Source organism: Rhynchophorus ferrugineus, unplaced genomic scaffold (assembly GCF_030347505.1).
Source record: "Rhynchophorus ferrugineus isolate W39M unplaced genomic scaffold, kcgeb_rfMv2 rfM11, whole genome shotgun sequence".
In the NCBI taxonomy this organism is placed as follows: domain Eukaryota; kingdom Metazoa; phylum Arthropoda; class Insecta; order Coleoptera; family Curculionidae; genus Rhynchophorus; species Rhynchophorus ferrugineus.
The window spans coordinates 31,256,939-31,274,549 of record NW_027472590.1 but is presented as its reverse complement, the minus strand read 5'-3'; the positions used below and the strand labels follow the sequence as shown (position 1 = coordinate 31,274,549).

At 32.2% G+C, this 17,611-nt stretch overlaps 2 protein-coding genes across 2 annotated transcripts in view; one reads left to right on the top strand and one right to left on the bottom strand.

The window, feature by feature from the left end:
- Positions 1 to 979: 979 nt before the first annotated feature.
- The window catches only part of Gycbeta100B (guanylate cyclase soluble subunit beta-1-like), a 59,229-nt gene continuing 42,597 nt past the window's right edge, over positions 980 to 17,611 (bottom strand). The window contains exon 14 of the mRNA XM_076418374.1: positions 980 to 1,189. Within this exon, the coding sequence (XP_076274489.1) occupies positions 1,051 to 1,189 (139 nt within the window). The 3' untranslated portion in view covers positions 980 to 1,050. The remainder of the gene's footprint in view (positions 1,190 to 17,611) is intronic.
- Positions 3,646 to 17,611, top strand: stops (SOCS domain-containing protein stops; the record flags this gene model as incomplete). Its single annotated transcript, XM_076417911.1, has 6 exons — positions 3,646 to 3,937; positions 6,389 to 6,556; positions 6,618 to 6,722; positions 11,035 to 11,158; positions 13,804 to 14,136; positions 17,452 to 17,611. Coding segments are annotated over exons 1-6 (1,017 nt in total), but the record flags the coding sequence as incomplete, so codon positions are not given.

Below are 17,611 nucleotides of genomic sequence, written 5' to 3'. Positions count from 1 at the left end.
TGGACTACTAGCCAAAAGTCACAAAGGCACGTTCCATTAACAAAATGTTTTTCGATAAGATATCGCCCCATTGGATCAGGAAATGTAGAAAAGATATTATTGCACTAGATATGATAACACGACAAAATATGTATGAGCTACGCATAATCTGACTGAAAACTATGCATCATTGCTTTTCAGAATAAACCAGATCATATGGCTGATCTGGAAGATACATTTATAGCTGGAGAATAATATTATAACTTGATCAATATTCACAACATGTTGATAAACACGCATAACATAATTTTTCATATATTTCAGCAACTTATCTATTTATTCTGACTGAGGATCTAAATACAATACTCATGTTTTAAAATCTATCTCTTTAGAGATAAGAGCTCTACATACTTCTACCTTCTTACCAATACTGCTAGATAACTCTTAGATGTTGACACTGATATGGTTTGTCATCTAAAAACTTTAGAGAGAAAAAACCTAATACCAACACACCAGTTTGGGTTTATTACCAAACATTCAAGAAATGACCAGGTCTATAGAATAACAGGCGTTATAGAAGCAGCCTACGAAAATAAAAAAATATGCTCAGCTATATTCTTAGATATAGCTCAAGCCCTCGATAAGGTTTGGTATGAAGGCCTTGTTCATAAAATACAGAATATGATACCAAAACAACACACCAAACTATTAAAATCGTATATTACAACCAGACTGTTCAGAGTCAAACAAGAAAAAGCTTACTCTACAATAAAAGAAGCTAAAGCAGGTGCACCACAAGGAAGGACCAATGCTTTATCACTCTACACTTGTGCTACATTTGTTGATCATACTGCGATTATAGATGTCGGAGACAATATTGAAGAAGCCTCACGAAAATTACAACAGGCAAGTGACATTATAAATAATTGGGAACAAGCTTGGAAACCACTTACGCACTCTAGTACTGACAAATTTTGAAATGATAATATAGTAAACAATGTTATCAAGTTTAATTAACTATTTATATAATCTATGTAATATCAAATTATAATTCAACATATTGCTCATATCTTATTGGACGCTATATTCGAAATCTGCATTCCTGGATAACAAATATACGTGCATTGGGTCAGCTTTTCCTTTCATCTGAATTGGTCCTCTATACTCGAACTTGAACAGCTCGTCAAAATTGTCATCTTGTAGCAAAATCCTGTAAAATAGAACACACTTTAGTACACAATTAATATTCTTTCAGAGCTATTGGTCTAGGTAAAACTAATATTTAGTTTTTCCATTAACAATTATAGTTAAAAGTATTTTATCCCTGATCATGAATATCATAGATCATACAGTATTAAATTATTATTCAATGAAGCCATTCTACAGCGTGTTTGAAATATAACAGCTCGTATAACATTATTGATATAAAAGTAGCGTCAAGTTCGTAGTCATGAGTAATTTGAAAATAGACATTCCAAAAAGTAATTTTTATCATATTTTGTTATTCCACATTTTATTACCAGTAAGTAACACAAACGAAATGTTTTAGAAACGTGAAAAAAGTTACAAATATTAGCAAGATTTTATTTCTAACATTTTTTAAATTATTCTTAGTATAAAATACTATTTTAATTAATTATTCTTATTCGAAAGCTTACTCTAAAGTCTGTAAATGTCCAGTAATCAGATCGGGGTGAGTACATTGGGATGTACTGACACTCTTTCGAAGTATTTCACACAAACACGTTGAATTATATTCGTTATATGTTCTAGACATATCGCGCTGAATCACTTCATTTGAAACATAGTACGAAGCATCGCCAATGGCACGCAACACTTTATTTGGGAACCGTTGTATCATGGATATATTAGACTGACTAGTGGTTCGCCATAGTTAGATTCCACAAAACTAAATAGACTTGAATATAGATTTATACAATAACATCTTCTTATCTAATGATAACTTGGATTTGTGCCCGATAAGCAAATACATTTGGTAGAGTTTAAGTTCTATTTGTTTCCGTTTCACTAGTAATATATTGGCAAGATGGGAGGGAAAGAAATAAGATAAAACCTGAATATAGGACAATTAGAATAGTATGTAGAATGCTTCTAAGAGAAAATAGAGGAGACAAAATCTGTTTAAAGAGTTTCGGCCATACAGAAAAAAACGAGAGGACGACCTAAGCAAGCTTGGTATGAATTTATGGGAGATATTTAAGAAAAGAGGAAAAAACTGACTAAAGCAAGAAAAATGGACCGAATTTGTTACATTTCTGTTCTTAATAGTTACCATTAATTTCTAAAGTGTCTTACTACATTTGTAGTGCTTATTTCCATCGTTCCAAGCACACAACCAGGGTGTTCGAAGCAGTATATTTCAGTTCCCTTTTCTGCTCATTCTTACCGTTAATTACTTGACTCTATAACTTCAATTCCAGATATTCCTATTAGAGCAAACAAAGTTTTACGTTATACCATGGTACACATCTCATGTTATTTAGTAAAACTTTTGGAAACATTAATTAAGAGTGATTTTATTTACATATAATTATGAATAAATCAATACGCCCACAAATTGTGAATGACATTATAAAGGCAAGACAATATCTCGAGCCCCAGACTCCAACAAAATTGTTCTATTATTCTATCAGTAGATCTTTGAGCTTCCCAAAAAAAACCCTTCAATTGTATATTCCATAATGATCTTTCTGATAAAATATTCAGTATGCTAACAAGATGTCCTATATACTTTTGAGTAAAACAGGTGAACACAATAAGAGGGAAAGACTCAAGGTTTGCTTTCAGTATAAGAAAACAAAGAGACAGAACTCTGAGAGATCCTACTAAATTGATGACACATGATACTAAACAAATATATATATATATATTTGTTTAGTATCATGTGTCATCAATTTAGTAGGATCTCTCAGAGTTCTGTCTGTATATAACTATATATATATATATATATATATATATATATATATATATATATATATATATATATATATATATATATATATATATTATTATTATAAAATGTTTTTTATTTAAATTTCATTGGTAAATGAAACATGACGTCAGGGCTGTCACGTGCTAAACATTACTAATGAACCAATCAAAAGTCAATCAAAAATAGTTAAATATTTTTCTACTCTAGAGTACCATATTGAGTTGCATCTCTATTGCTCTATGATTATATAATAATATTTTAGCTTTTTGATATTTTATGATATTTGTGTTTATATAGAATTTTATTTTAATAAATGGTTTTGAAAAATTACTTTGGTTTCGACTTCAGAGCTTTTGACATCAGAGCTTGATCACGTGATGCCTATGAAATCCCCAACCAATGAAATGCTTTCCTAATAAAATATTTTCTTTATAGGTTCCTGTAATGGTAATTTAAACTAACCAATGAAAGGCAGCAAAATGACGTTCTCAGCGTCTCCCTGCTGAGACCACGCAAAATGTTTAGTACGCAACAAGTTAACACTCTATATATTGCTCTATGACAACAATACACCATTACTCTGGAAACTATGTTTTTCCGCCACGAATTAGTTTTGTTCCTGTATATCTTTTGACTTATCGCATATTTTGACGTAACAATATACCCGAACGCAGTATTGTCGAAAGAAACCTGTCCCAGAAGCCAACAAACAACGAAATCCGATTATTTCCTATTTAATTAGGAAATATTTCAGTTCCTACTTCGCTAACATTTACAGGGCACCATTAAGACACATGTATCAGCGTCTAGCGTAGATAATAGGCCGGTAATAGAAAATTGCGTACTGAAAACTTCAGGGAATTATCCGCGTAACTAGCATGGAACATTTTTTAGACTGTTATTTGGATGGTTTTAAGGAGGCGCCTAGGAATACCTTGCACGATGCAAGAACCAGAAAGGAGATGGTCGAATATATAAGTACTATGATTAACGGATGCGCAACAGGTACTATAACGATAATAATCTTTATTATTAATGGTTGGTGTTTTATAGAAAGATACTGTTTTCACTGTAGAAATTGGCTATTATAAAGCAGAAGCCCCAGTTTTTTGTTAACGCTAGTTTATTGATATAGAATTAGTTTTTGGTCACAGTTGTTTATACAAAATTTTATATTGACTAGTGTTGGGAACTTTCGACTGAAATTGACTATCGACTGTTTAGTAATTGACTACTTTTTACTACCGACTGTTTCAGTTGCTATTTTTGGTTCGACTGATTTTATTACTTTTAACTGGTGACCGTTTCAATCGACAATTTTCAGTCGTTATTTTCGGTCCGACTGATTTTGTTACTATTTACTATCGACTGATTGAGTCGTTTACTTTTAGTTATTATTTTTGGTTTTACTAGTTTCATTCGACTGATTTCTAACGTTCTAGCTCTGTCGTCCTAATCGCTACCTTCACAAAAATTTATTCAATTTATGCTTACATAGATATATATGTAATATATATAGTTTAAAGATTTTTTAGTAGTTTGCTTATAAATAACCATATATTGTATATTAATATAGCAGTATTTTAGAACAATATTTTTTCATATTGTTAATATAAGGCAAAAAAATTAAAATTTCGAACGATAAATAGTAAAATACTTTTGACTATTTTTATGGCAATAATAGGTAATACTTCGATTACTCTCTTGATTTTTCTTAAAAAATATCTTCGTTCAATAATAATTAAAGCATTTACTTTATTTAAAAAAGCTCCAAAAGTTATTGTGCTATAATTTCTAATTATGTCATGCATTAGTTTTTTTTATTAGGTATATGTTTCATTTTTATTTATGATTATTGTACATCTTAAATTTCAGGTTTGTTTGTTTGTTTAAGTTCCTTTTTTCCTTTATTTATTATAGTATATTATCCAAAAATAGCAATTAACGTATTAAAATACGATAAAACCTTTGTGGGTTATTCCATTTCACAGAAAAATTTCATTTATTTTTCAGATCCACAGAAAATTCAAATAAAAAAGTAATCCTACTTCGTTTAAAATGAAATTCTTAATTGCGTATTAATAGTTTTCAATAATTTATTTTTTCCTTTTCTTTTTAAAAGTTAATACGCGAAGGAATATGTACATAACCATCTCGCTTATATTACCGTTGGAAAATTTAAGTACATATTGACAGTTCCAAGCAAATATCTCCGTATATTCTTCTCTCACAATTTATACTGGAAAGGATTCAGTTAATAACAGATCAATCGAAAAGTCCCCGGCCTGACACATAGATGGCGCTACTAGAATTAAATCCACATATTTTTATTAAGCTCTAATCTTCAAAAGATAAATTTGACAGCTGTCGGGCCATTAGTTTGTGAATTATTACAATCTAAGTGAAGCAACTTTTGTTATTGTGAAAAAAATATATAAAAAGGTATTTCGCCTGTTAGTTGCTGTTGCTGCCTGTTATTTCGCTGTTGTTGAAGCAAGAACTTGGCTTGATGCTGATTTTCCGGAAACTGCTGCAGGAAAATCAATCATCAAGGATTGGTATGTTAAATTTACACGTGGTGAAATGCGCACCGAAGACGGTGAACGCAGTGGACGCCCAAAAGGGGTTGTTACCGAAGAACACATTAAAAAATCCACAAAATGGTTTTGAATGACCGTAAATTGAAACTGAATGAAATAGCAGATACTCTAAAGATATCAACTGAACGTGTATATCATGTCATTCACGAATATTTATGTATGAGAAAACTCTGTGCAAAATGGATGCCGTGCGAGCTAACTTTTGTCCAAAAACAACGACGATCTGATAATTCGGAGCAGTGTTTGAAGAAGATCAAGCATAATACACCCGAGTTTTTCGATCGATATGTGACAATGGATGAAATATTTCACTCCGAAGTCCAATCAACAGTCATCCGAGTATAGTGAACACGATGAACCCGCTCCAAAGCGTGGGAAAACGCAACAGTTGGCTGGAAAGGTTATGGCGTCTGTCTTTTGGGATGCGCATGAAATAATTTTCATTGACTACCTTGACAAAGGAAGGACCATCTATTACATAGCGTTATTGGACCATTTGAAGCATAAAATACGGCCGTATTTGAAGAAAAAGAATGTGCTGTTTAACCAATAAAATGCACCGTGTCACAAGTCAGTGTAAACGATGGCAAGAATCTATGAATTGGTCTTCGAATTGCTTCTTCATCCACCATATTCTCCAGATGGGCTATGTCTGGCTATGTCAGCGACTATTTGCTATTCTCACATCTCAAAATAATGCTAGCTGGGAAGACATTTTCGTCGAATGATCGACGTCGATCGCCAAACTGAGGCCCAAAATGTGTTTTAGTATGGTAGGCCGGAGACTTTTCAATTGACTTGTTATAAATATATATATGCGATACTGATGAAGATTGTTAATGAGTTTTATTTTTAGCTGAAGACGGCGACACCAACGCTAGTTGTGTAATAGCAATAGACACGCTGATACGTTACCATCGGAGAGCCAAGCTAAGCAACGGTAACGTCTGCATGATGGGAAAGAACCACAACATCCTCTACGTCGGCTTGAGACTGTGCTACATTTGGCAGGTGAAAAAATCAGGTTTGATTCGCGCCATTTCCGAAACACAATAACAATTTCACGATGTGTCACGACTTCGCAGGCCTGGTAGCGGAACTGCTGAACGAAATCTATTTCTGCGAATACACTTTCGAACGGATCTTGATCGGAGCTATTTTTGGTACCAAAGCGCCTCATTATTTTGCCGGTAAATACACAAAACTTCTGAGTTAGCTCTTAGACGCCAGCAATAACATCACTGTATCGTTTATGTCATCAATATGTACTCTCATACAGAACACATTTGAAAGGAAATTTCCGAAAAAAAAATTAGTTTAGTGTTATAAAACTTTTGACTTATATTGCTTTATTGTTCTATACTTATTGTTTTAATAATTTAGTGTTAATCATTAAATTTTAACAGTAGATGGATCTATTAAATAACGAGTATGACGAAATTTTATATTTTGTATTTATTTTATATTGGATGATCCAGTAAATTTCATAACCACCAAAACTGTCGATCACGTGTGACAGTGAAAAATATTGATGACAGTGGCAGTGACACTATATGGACAACGTGGTGCAAAAGTTGCGTGACCATTTTGATTACCTATAACTAACTTTTGCTCAAAGAAAAGCTAAGTAAGTTGGGTTTTCATAAAAAGTTTACTTGGTCTTTAGATTTTTAATTGTCATGATTGAAAAATTGTATCGACTAGATGGCGATTCGCTAAACAATTTTTGGCTCTTTTTAAGACATTTTTCATGACATCTTGCAACATCTGAGGTTGAATTTCTTCAATTTCGTGACGAATATTGTCTTTAAGTTTTTGAATGCCTTGGGGCTTATTCACATAAACTTTTGATATTAAAAAACTATATAAGAAAAAGTCTGGTGCTGTTAAATCCGGAGATCTGCCTGGCTATGCTAAATCGCCACTTCGCGAAATTAGTGTTCGAGGAAAAACGTCATTCAATAATTGAATTGTTAAACGAGCTGTGTGTGCTGTGGCCCCATCTTGCTGAAACCATATGTCCTCTAGTCCTTGCTCTTCCATTTCAGGCACAAGAAAATTTCGAATTATGTCTTGGTACCCTTCAGAAGTAACATAAACAGCAACACCATGGTCATTTTCAGAAAAATAGGAACCAATGATGTTTCCAACATGAATACCACACCATATTTGGGTTGGTTTTAGTGGATGCAATGATGTTTCATGAATTAATTGAGGATTCTGTGTTCCTCAAAAGCGACAGTTCTGTTCAGTGGCGTGGCCACTAAGAAGAGAATGGGGTTCATCGCTCATTATCAATATGGACCAGAAATCTTCAATTTTACCAGACAGCCTTAGGATTGCATTACTGTAGTGAACTCGTTGATCCGGATCTCTCTGTAGCAATTGTTGGACTAATTGAATTTTGTTCGGGAACATTTTCAAATAAGTTTTCAAAATCCACCTTAAACTGCGTGCAGAAATGTGTAACAGGGAACCAGGTCTCCGAGTTGGGTCTGGATTTTTACGAAATATTACAGAGATATGTGATTTTAAATTTATCTATTAAAAAAAATCTAAATGACTTTATCCCAATCTTGTTTTATACATATGTATATCCTTTATTGTCTTATTATCTTGATATATATATGTACATATACATCATTACTTCTTGAACCAAAATATATTTGACTGTACTGATACTATACTGAAACTTTTAGTGAAAAAGCATTAACCAAAACAGTAAATAACAAGAAATGCACACATTATAAACAAAAGGTTTACACAATTAGCTGGCGATGACCAATTTAAGTATTCAGTTGATAAATGGTAATTTACAAGTTTCTTTGTCGTTTGCTCAAGTAAGAGCAGATATACAGTTTTTGCATAAAATACAAAGAAATGATGTCACTCCGAATACCTAGCAGCTACTAATATGCAAAACAAGTCTTAATTTCTCCGATGATATCACCCTCCGTCTAAATTTGTTAACGATACATTCATTCATTGTATCGTAGTTCTTTGATAAAAGCCGATAAAACCGATTCCAATTCACAGATTATGTTGACCATTCTCATGATTAATGACACTAAAAATACTAATGTATTATAATAAAATTATATGTAAGTAGATCATTTGCTCTTATGATAGTTCTTGATTGAATTGACAGCTCCTTGATCAAAAGCTTAGAATCATTTGTCAAAAAACTCTATTAATACTATTTGTTGTTGTTGTGCTATAAGTATCTAATAGTTACACATGTCTAAAATATACTTTCTTGTTTATTGTTGAGAAGTGAAAGAAAAGAAAACGCCAATCAGGAAATAATCGCTAAGTGATAAATTCGGACTAGTATTGAATAATATTGTTAATTATTGCTTATATTATAGTTTTTATACTCATATTGGCTGAAAATATAACATGGATACATGAAGATAGGATACATTAAACAATGAGAAAAATTGGCGGATAATTTCAATTAAAATATAAAATCAAAGGTCCTTTTAATTGAATGCTTATTCTCATAAATTGTTTTCCTACTGTATTTGTCTTGGATAAGATATAAAAAAGCACCTGTAGATATTATGTTATATTCTAATCGTCAACGGAATATGGTTATTATACGAGTTGACTGAAAATATAATTTCAGACCATTTAGCATCTTGGTTTTATTAACATATGAATATTTGTCCAAATATCGAAAACATACTCCATTAATACTCCCATAGCACCCTTCCAAGGCATTTTTAAAACTAACTTAAAATTTTACTTCCAAAATATACTTGTTGTATTTTCGTTGGTTGAAATTGATCTATTAACATGTTTATTAAATTAAATTATTTTAAAACAAGAAATAGATAGTCATCAGGACTGTCTAGGTGCCCGGATAATAAATAATCTTTCATATTTCACAAATGCTCAGCAACCTTGTTGATAGTTACAATATGAATTCCTCAAGAATCACTTGGGTACTAAAATATTGGAATTTGTTTTCAATCGCGGTTATTTACTACTTTCTTTATGATATTCTTATACACATGTTTATAAAAATATGTAGCAGCTTCTTTTGACGTACTAACTAATAACGAATAACTGTTGATTACTGTTACTATCCTTGTTTGATATTATACTATTAAATTATTGGTAGGAAAATATTTGTTATATTTATACTTGACATACTTTTAATTTGATCCTATTCTTGCCATTTCATACCATACATTTTGGTCTATTGGTGTAATGATATCTTTTTACATTAAACTTTTATGCTCCTATAAAAAGTATAACGTTTTAACAAAGATATAGCCCCTTACTTTCTCATTTGCTGTACTCATAATTTACATTGGTAGCCTTTGAAAAATCCGAATATATTGGGAAAGATTTTAACCACAATGGTGACTGTTTTTGTGGACAATTTTTTGGATTATTTAGTTAAACATTAATTTATTTTGCGACCATAACACCGCAGACTGTATTATAAATTCATTAATGGTACCATAGAGTTCCGAAAACGTTAAAAATAAAACTGTACTAACAGTAAAATTAATATTGTATGGGCTGTTAATCGATTAGTTCCCAAATTCTACTTTCTCAGTTTGTCTCGTAGATAAAAATGGATATATAGGTCATCATTTCAAATAATATTATGCCTCGTACTTCCTTCTTTCATAAAATACTGCTACATCAAATAAGTTTGGCGACGGTTAAATAAAAAGATAGATGGTGGGAAAACTTTGTATTATTTACTCATATAAATTTGAAACATTACTTTTGCTAGCTTTGCACCATTAGGGTAGTTTTGTAGAGATGGTCGTGGAACCGAACAAGATCCGGCTTATACGGCATATTCGAATTCCTCATATTATTAAACAATGCTTTCCTGTTTTTCTTTAATTACTTACTTTAATCTTATCACTTCACATCACTAAAAAGAAACAAAACAATTTAGACATTAGCGATCAGTTAAACATCCGTCTCCATAAACACCAACCAATTTTAGAAGAGCTTGATGATGCTACTTTTATATGTTACCTTAAATATTACCACAGATATTCGGCTTTAAATCTATCTGTTAGAAATACTCGATATTACTTTTTCCCCAAATTTACGCATAGTAAAAACATCGTATATAAATTAATAAATTAAATATTGCAAAATATCTTAAGACGTGTAATGTTTCTTTGAAATCAAAGAAAACCGGTTATGATTACTCATTTTAATATGTATACGCATTCTCTAAAAATGTTATTTAATTTAATCAATCATCTTGCTGTATATTTCCTGCTACGACATAACAGGCCCATTTTCTATTACAGAATCTTAACTGAATGATGATATAAAATATATTTTTGTAACCTAGATGGTATGTTATTACATAAGTTAAAAAAAAACATTACATAAGATCAAGTAACTAGACGATTTTATTGCTCATTTCGCTTAATTTACTAATTGTATTGTAGTCTTAACGCAATTAAAGTAATTACATTTAAATAAGAAGATATGTGTTTACATTAACGTTGTTTTTAGGCTGGAAAAGCGATTTTGATAATCAAGAGGATAATTTTCGAGGGTTGATATATTTCCTGGACAAAGCGAATCGATCCAAGATGTTATTCCCTTTTCATTGGAACGGTATATTACATTATTATAGGTATGAGTTTGAGTATTATTATATTGAACCTTTAAATTACTTTTTCTTCTGAAGAATACGGTTTCTTTTTCCAAGTATGTTTTCACCAGTTTTGCGACATGTGATCGACCGTTGTCATGCCGAGGAATAATATCGTGGCGTCTTTGCTTTCGGCTGTTTTTCGCTTAATTCTGATCTGATATAAATATGATATGCCACTAAATTTTTAATGATTCTAAAATCATGGAAAAAATATCATTCAGTGATAAAATCCTCTGTAAAAAGGATTTAGAGGCCACAAAAATCGCAAATGTATTAATGTGTGCTATTCCGCGTTCAAAAGTTGCATCGGCAATAAAAAATACCTCAACAACACAGGATCTGCCTTTTTGAATTAGGTTTTAGTAATGGTATTTCAGTCTTCCTTTACCAGAATCTGATCTGACATCTTCAGGCTTAGTTCTAAATTCTCTTAATTATCTTAATTATCCTTGTGTTTTACTTCTCGTTGAAAGAGCTGAATTCGAACGATGAGAAATTGGGACAAGAAAACAAAAAAAATATATCATGTGAGATATTTATCATTTCAGTTGATTCATCTGATCCTACTGTAAAAAGAACAACAGTTATTTTGACAAATAAAATGGCCGTAAAGTTATTATGTAATAAGACAATACTTATCAGAAAGATCCGAGAGATCAAACACGTCAAACACTCTATAAATTAAATTAAGTCTAACCGTTGTGTTTTCTATCCAAAAAGTCAATTTCCCCATAGGAATCTACAATTTATTTGCTATTCATTTCAGACAGTGTAAATTGTCTACATCTCTGTATCTAATCCTTGACCATCTACTAATAATTTCAGTAGACATGATAATTTAAGAGCTAAAGCCCGATTTTAGTTTTTATTGTTATATTTAGATATTCACTATCTTAAAGAAACAAGAGCTCTCTTGTCCTGTTTTAGTAATCTGATGTACTTGGTCACTTACTCTCAGTCTCAGAATGTCACTAAGATTAACAAGTGCGATATGTTGTTAATATTTTGACATTTTATTCACTTATTCTTAATGGATATAGTCGTATAATGCGAGCTATATCATGACAGTTACTCGAAGCCTCAATATTAATATCAAGGAACATAATCAGCCAATATTAGGTCAGCTAAGAAAAGTGGTTAATCATGATTGACGCCTATCATAAAGAAAAAAAACATAATACCAGTTCGGGTTTATTAACAAGCATTCAATAATTAACCAGGTCCACAGAATAACAGATGTTATTGAAAAAGGGTACGAAAGTAAAAAGTATGCTCATATATATTCTTAGATATAGTACAAGCTTTCGATAAGGTTTCGCATGAAGGCCTTGTTCATAAACAATAGAAAATTTTAGCAAACAACACATACAACTACTAAAATCGTACATTACAGCCAGAATTTTTAGAGTTAAACAAGAAGAAGCTTACTCTAAAATAAAAAAGCTAAAGCAGGTGTACCACAAGGAAGTCTACTGGAGCCAATGTTTTATCTACTCTACACTTGTGATATACCACAAATGGAGAATTTTACCATGGCTACATTTATTGATAATACTGCAATTATAGCTGTTGGAGACAATAGTGAAGAAGCTACACGAGAAATACAACAGATGAGTGACAATATAAATAATTGGATATAAGCTTGGAAATAAAAATTAACGAAAGTAAATCTGTGCATGTGCAATTCACCTACAATCAGACCGTACAAGCACCAATAACATTAAATAATACTATCACTCCAAATAGCAACAACGCTAAATATCTCGTAATGAATCTTCATACAAAACTTCGCTGGAAGGAACTTATAAAAAAAAAAGAAAGGAACAGGAATTGAAATATAGGAAAACGTATTGGCTAAATGGAAGACAATATCATAGATACAATTATCAGTACATAATAAATTGCTGTTATATAAACAAATACTGAAACCTACATGGACACACGGAGTTCAATAAAGGGGATTTTCTGCAAAAAGTAACATAAACAATATACAATTTTTTCAGAACAAGGTCCTAAGAGGTATTGTGTGCGCACCCAAGTACTACAGGAATGACTACCTACATCGAGACTTTCAGATACCCACAGTTGATTAAGAAATCAAGAGAATTGCAAGGAGGCATGAGAAAAGACTCCATTCTGATGAGAATATTGAAGTATTGCAACTTTTGGGTACCAGAGCAGGACACAGACTAAAAAAAATTAAACCATCTGATCTTGTGTAGTATTGTGTGACATGTATAAACATTATTTCGATGAAATAGCGCCGATGGGTTCTCCTAGTTATATACCTAGATTTAAGTTATCATAAAAACAATTTGTAAGTTAGTCGGAAACGGCTAGTAATAATGTAATAATTAAATAATAAAAAAAAATTACTGACGCCTTGTCTGTTCTTAAAAATTTTAATTTCATCCAAGACAACATCGAAAAATAATTATCATAAAACACAGACTCTGAAAGTCATAAAATAGGAGATTCCTCTCTTCCTAATTTCCATTTGTTTAACAATTTATCTTAGGACAACACTTTTAAAATATAATAATATCTACCATGTTTCTAAATAAATCCTCTGATTTAAACTACAAAAACTACAACAAAAATCAAAATTCTAAGCATATTTTAAGGTTTATAGATCTACCGATCGAAAGCTGTGGAAAAGCCTCTATTTTACGGCTGAGCGTCCAGTTTGGTTTGGCAGACAAAGTACTAATTTTAATAAGATTTGGAGCTCTCTTATCTACCGAAACTGAAGAAGCAGGTTGCCTCGAACATATACTAAACAGATTGGTCGAATTCAACCATCGATACCCATACAACATGGTCAGTTGCTTACAAGTGTTGCTCAGAGCGACACCCACGGTTTCTCTGAGAAATCTACCAGAACAAACGACAAACAGAGAGCTTATAACCGAAAAATACGCGGATCTGATACAAGACGGCCTTATTCCACCGTCTCGGTAAGTACTCGATTAGTTCCCCTTTCTAGTTAAACACAGTTGACCATCATCTCGATGAATCCATTTAATATATTTGCGTTCCCATGGATGTTTGAATATCATCCTGTCACGCTGGTGATTTAACATTCACCAGGAGAATGTTCGCAGACATGAATGTCACTACTCCATATTACAAAAACCATAAATACTTTATAATTGAATAATAGGATAATGTAGTTTTAATTGTATTATTTAAATTAAAAAGTGTTTGGAGTTATTAACCATGAAATAATATTGTTTAGTAAAAACGCCTCTATTAATATTTATGCACAACTAATTTAGTACTGTCTAGTGGTTCAGTACTGTGAGATTGTTGCGACCTTGATATATTTATTGTAATACACGATATTAACAAAATAAGGTTAGCTGCAGAACATTATCTAAGCTGAAATACCTTATTAAAAAATGTTACTAAATATAGGAAGTTTGTTTATAAACTGAAATCAAGATTTCTTATTAATTATTATTAAAAATTGCTTGAAAATGTTTTTTCATAGATGTCATATTTTAATATGTCAATTGAAATGTCCCCGGGCTACGATAGTAAAACACATTTTCATGGCAAAACTACTTTTTTTATTCAACATAATTCCCTTCAAGGGTGATACACTGATACTTATAGCGACCCTCTAACTTGTCGATACCATTTTTGTAGTACGATTTGTCCTTTGCTTCAAAATAGGCCTTAGTTTCGGCGATCACCTCTTCATTCGACGAACATTTATTCGCAGCGAGAATTCTTTTGAGATTTGAGAAGAGAAAATAGTCGCTGGGGGCCAGATCTATAGAATACGGTGGATGAGAAAGCAATTCGTAGCAGAATTCATGGATTTTTGACACCATGTATTTTCTTGGTGAAGCAGCACTTTCTTTTTCTCCAAATGCGGCCGATTTTCGGCGATTTCGTCCTTCAGACGGTCAACTATTGCTATGTAATAGTCGCTGTTGATGGTAGTTGATTCCAAGGTAGTCAATGCCAGCCGACTGTTCCGTTTTCCCACGTTTTGGAACGGGTTCATTGTGTGCAGTCCACTCGGACGACTATCGAATGGACTTCGGAGTGAAACTATCGCAAAATCTCGGGTTTATTACGCTTGATGATCAACACTGCTCCGAATCATCAACTCGTGGTTGTTTTTGGTCAAAAGTAAGCTTGCGCGGCATCCACTTTACCAGAGCTTTCTCATACCCAAATATTCGTGAATGATATGATGTACACGTTCAGTTGATATCCCTAGAGTGTCTGCTATTTCATTCAATTTCAATTCACGGTCGTTCAAAATCATTTTATGGATGTTTCCGTCGGGAACAACCTCTTTTGGGCGTCCACTACGTTCACCGTCTTCTGTGCTCATTTCACCACATCTGAACTTAGCATACCAATCCTTGATGGTTTATTTTCCTGGAGCAGTGTCCGAAAACTCGACATCAAGCCAAGTTTTTGCCTCAACTGTATTTTTTTCCCTTCAAAAGCAATACAATAACAAAAGTTGCTGCACAAAAGAATGATCTGACAGCTCTCAATTTAGACACGCTTTTTATGGGGGTTAGGGCTAACTAAAAATTTATGAATTTAATTATTTTAGCGCAATGTATGTGTCAGACCGGGGACTTTTCAATTAACCTGTTATTAATAACTATTTAATTGTATTTAATAAATATGACGGATTTTGTACCTTTGAGTCTAGGAAAAAGAATTATTATCAAAATTATTAAGAGATGACTTTTGAATAGAACATTTGGCCAATACATTCTGAATGATAAAAAATGGATTTCTTCACGAAGGGAGTTCGTTACGAATGGAAAACCTGATTAACCATTAATTAATCCACATATCTTTTGGAACTGAGGTCACAGTCTATTATTTTTGCACCCGTCATTCAGCAAACATGCCCAAACTATTATCGTCCAGCGTCTTTATATATTGTTTGTTTGTTTATATATATATATATATATATATATATATATATATATAAACAAACAAACAAACAATATATATATATATATATATATATATATATATATATATATATAAACAAACAAACAAACAATATATATATATATATATATATATATATATATATATATATATATATATATATATATATATATATTGTTGAGCTTCGGATGATTAACACATGATAATCGAACTACACTATTCTTAACCCCAATTTAATAGTCCAAAAACCACGCAAAATTAACTAAATTAATTTGAAAATAAAATTAGTTGTTTTAAACACCATATTTGGAATACTTCTGAGTCGCAGTTGTAGCAAACTGAAGTTGTGTCAAAGTTTTAAATCCACACAACCGAATTAAAGAAACGGAAGGACCTGATTTTAGTCTCTGAAAAATTCTCCCTTTTTCACGTCCTATTTCATTCTAACTTGAAAGTTTTGTGTCAAAAGATGTGCATTTGTGACTATTTTCTTACTTAATCAAAAGGGAAAAGCCGGTGAACGTTATCGTTTGCTGAAAGAAACGTAAATACGAGCATGCCCTAACCTTAAAAGCATGGGAAGAGTGGTTTCGAACATTCCAAAGTGGTGATTTTGATGTGCAAGACAGAGAACCTTCCGGTAAACCGAAAAAGTTTGAAGATGTGAAATATCGATGCCGGTGGATCGACTCCAAGGTCAACTCCTTTTGGTCGCAAGACATTGCTCTGTTTTTGGAGGGACCAGAGTGACGTGGTATATCACAAACTACTGAAACCTGATAAAACAGTTAATAGTGATCGTTACCAATAATATATGATAAATTTAAATCATCCAATAATAAAAAGAAACGTCCCGAATGGGCTCGAAGTGGCGATAAAGTGATTCTACAATATGATAACTCACCGTCTCATAAAGCAAAACCGGTCATGGAAATATTGAAAGATCTTAAATGGCGCATATTATTGCACTGCACGTACTCTCCAAACCTTGTATCAACCGTCCAAGTATCAACTTCATCGCATGGGTTACATGCTTGCACAGCAGCACTTCGCCAAATTTAGAAAAAGTTTGGATGAATGGTTTTGCTCAAAGGACAAAGAGTTTTATTGATAACGTATCCATAAATTGCCTGAAAAGTGGGCAATATGTATAGAATCAAGTGGTAAATATTTTAATTGCACACATTTTTCTATTTTATTGAATATCAAGTAGTTTTTTCTTTCGAAAAATGGCAGAAGTACAATTCCTAACATGGCATTTAAAGTAACAGTATTTTGCCAAAATTCAAGCTATAGCATAGGTTAATATTAGATTAATATTAAGTTTTTTGTTTTAGATGTGGTCTGGTACCACCAGAACTGAAGCACCTGTGCCGTTGTACTATCAGAAAATGTCTATGGGATAATTTCAATCTGCCTCACGCCATAACCGATCTACCTGTACCAAAATCATTGCAAAAATATATCGATATTTTAGAAGATTACTTACCGAGTATC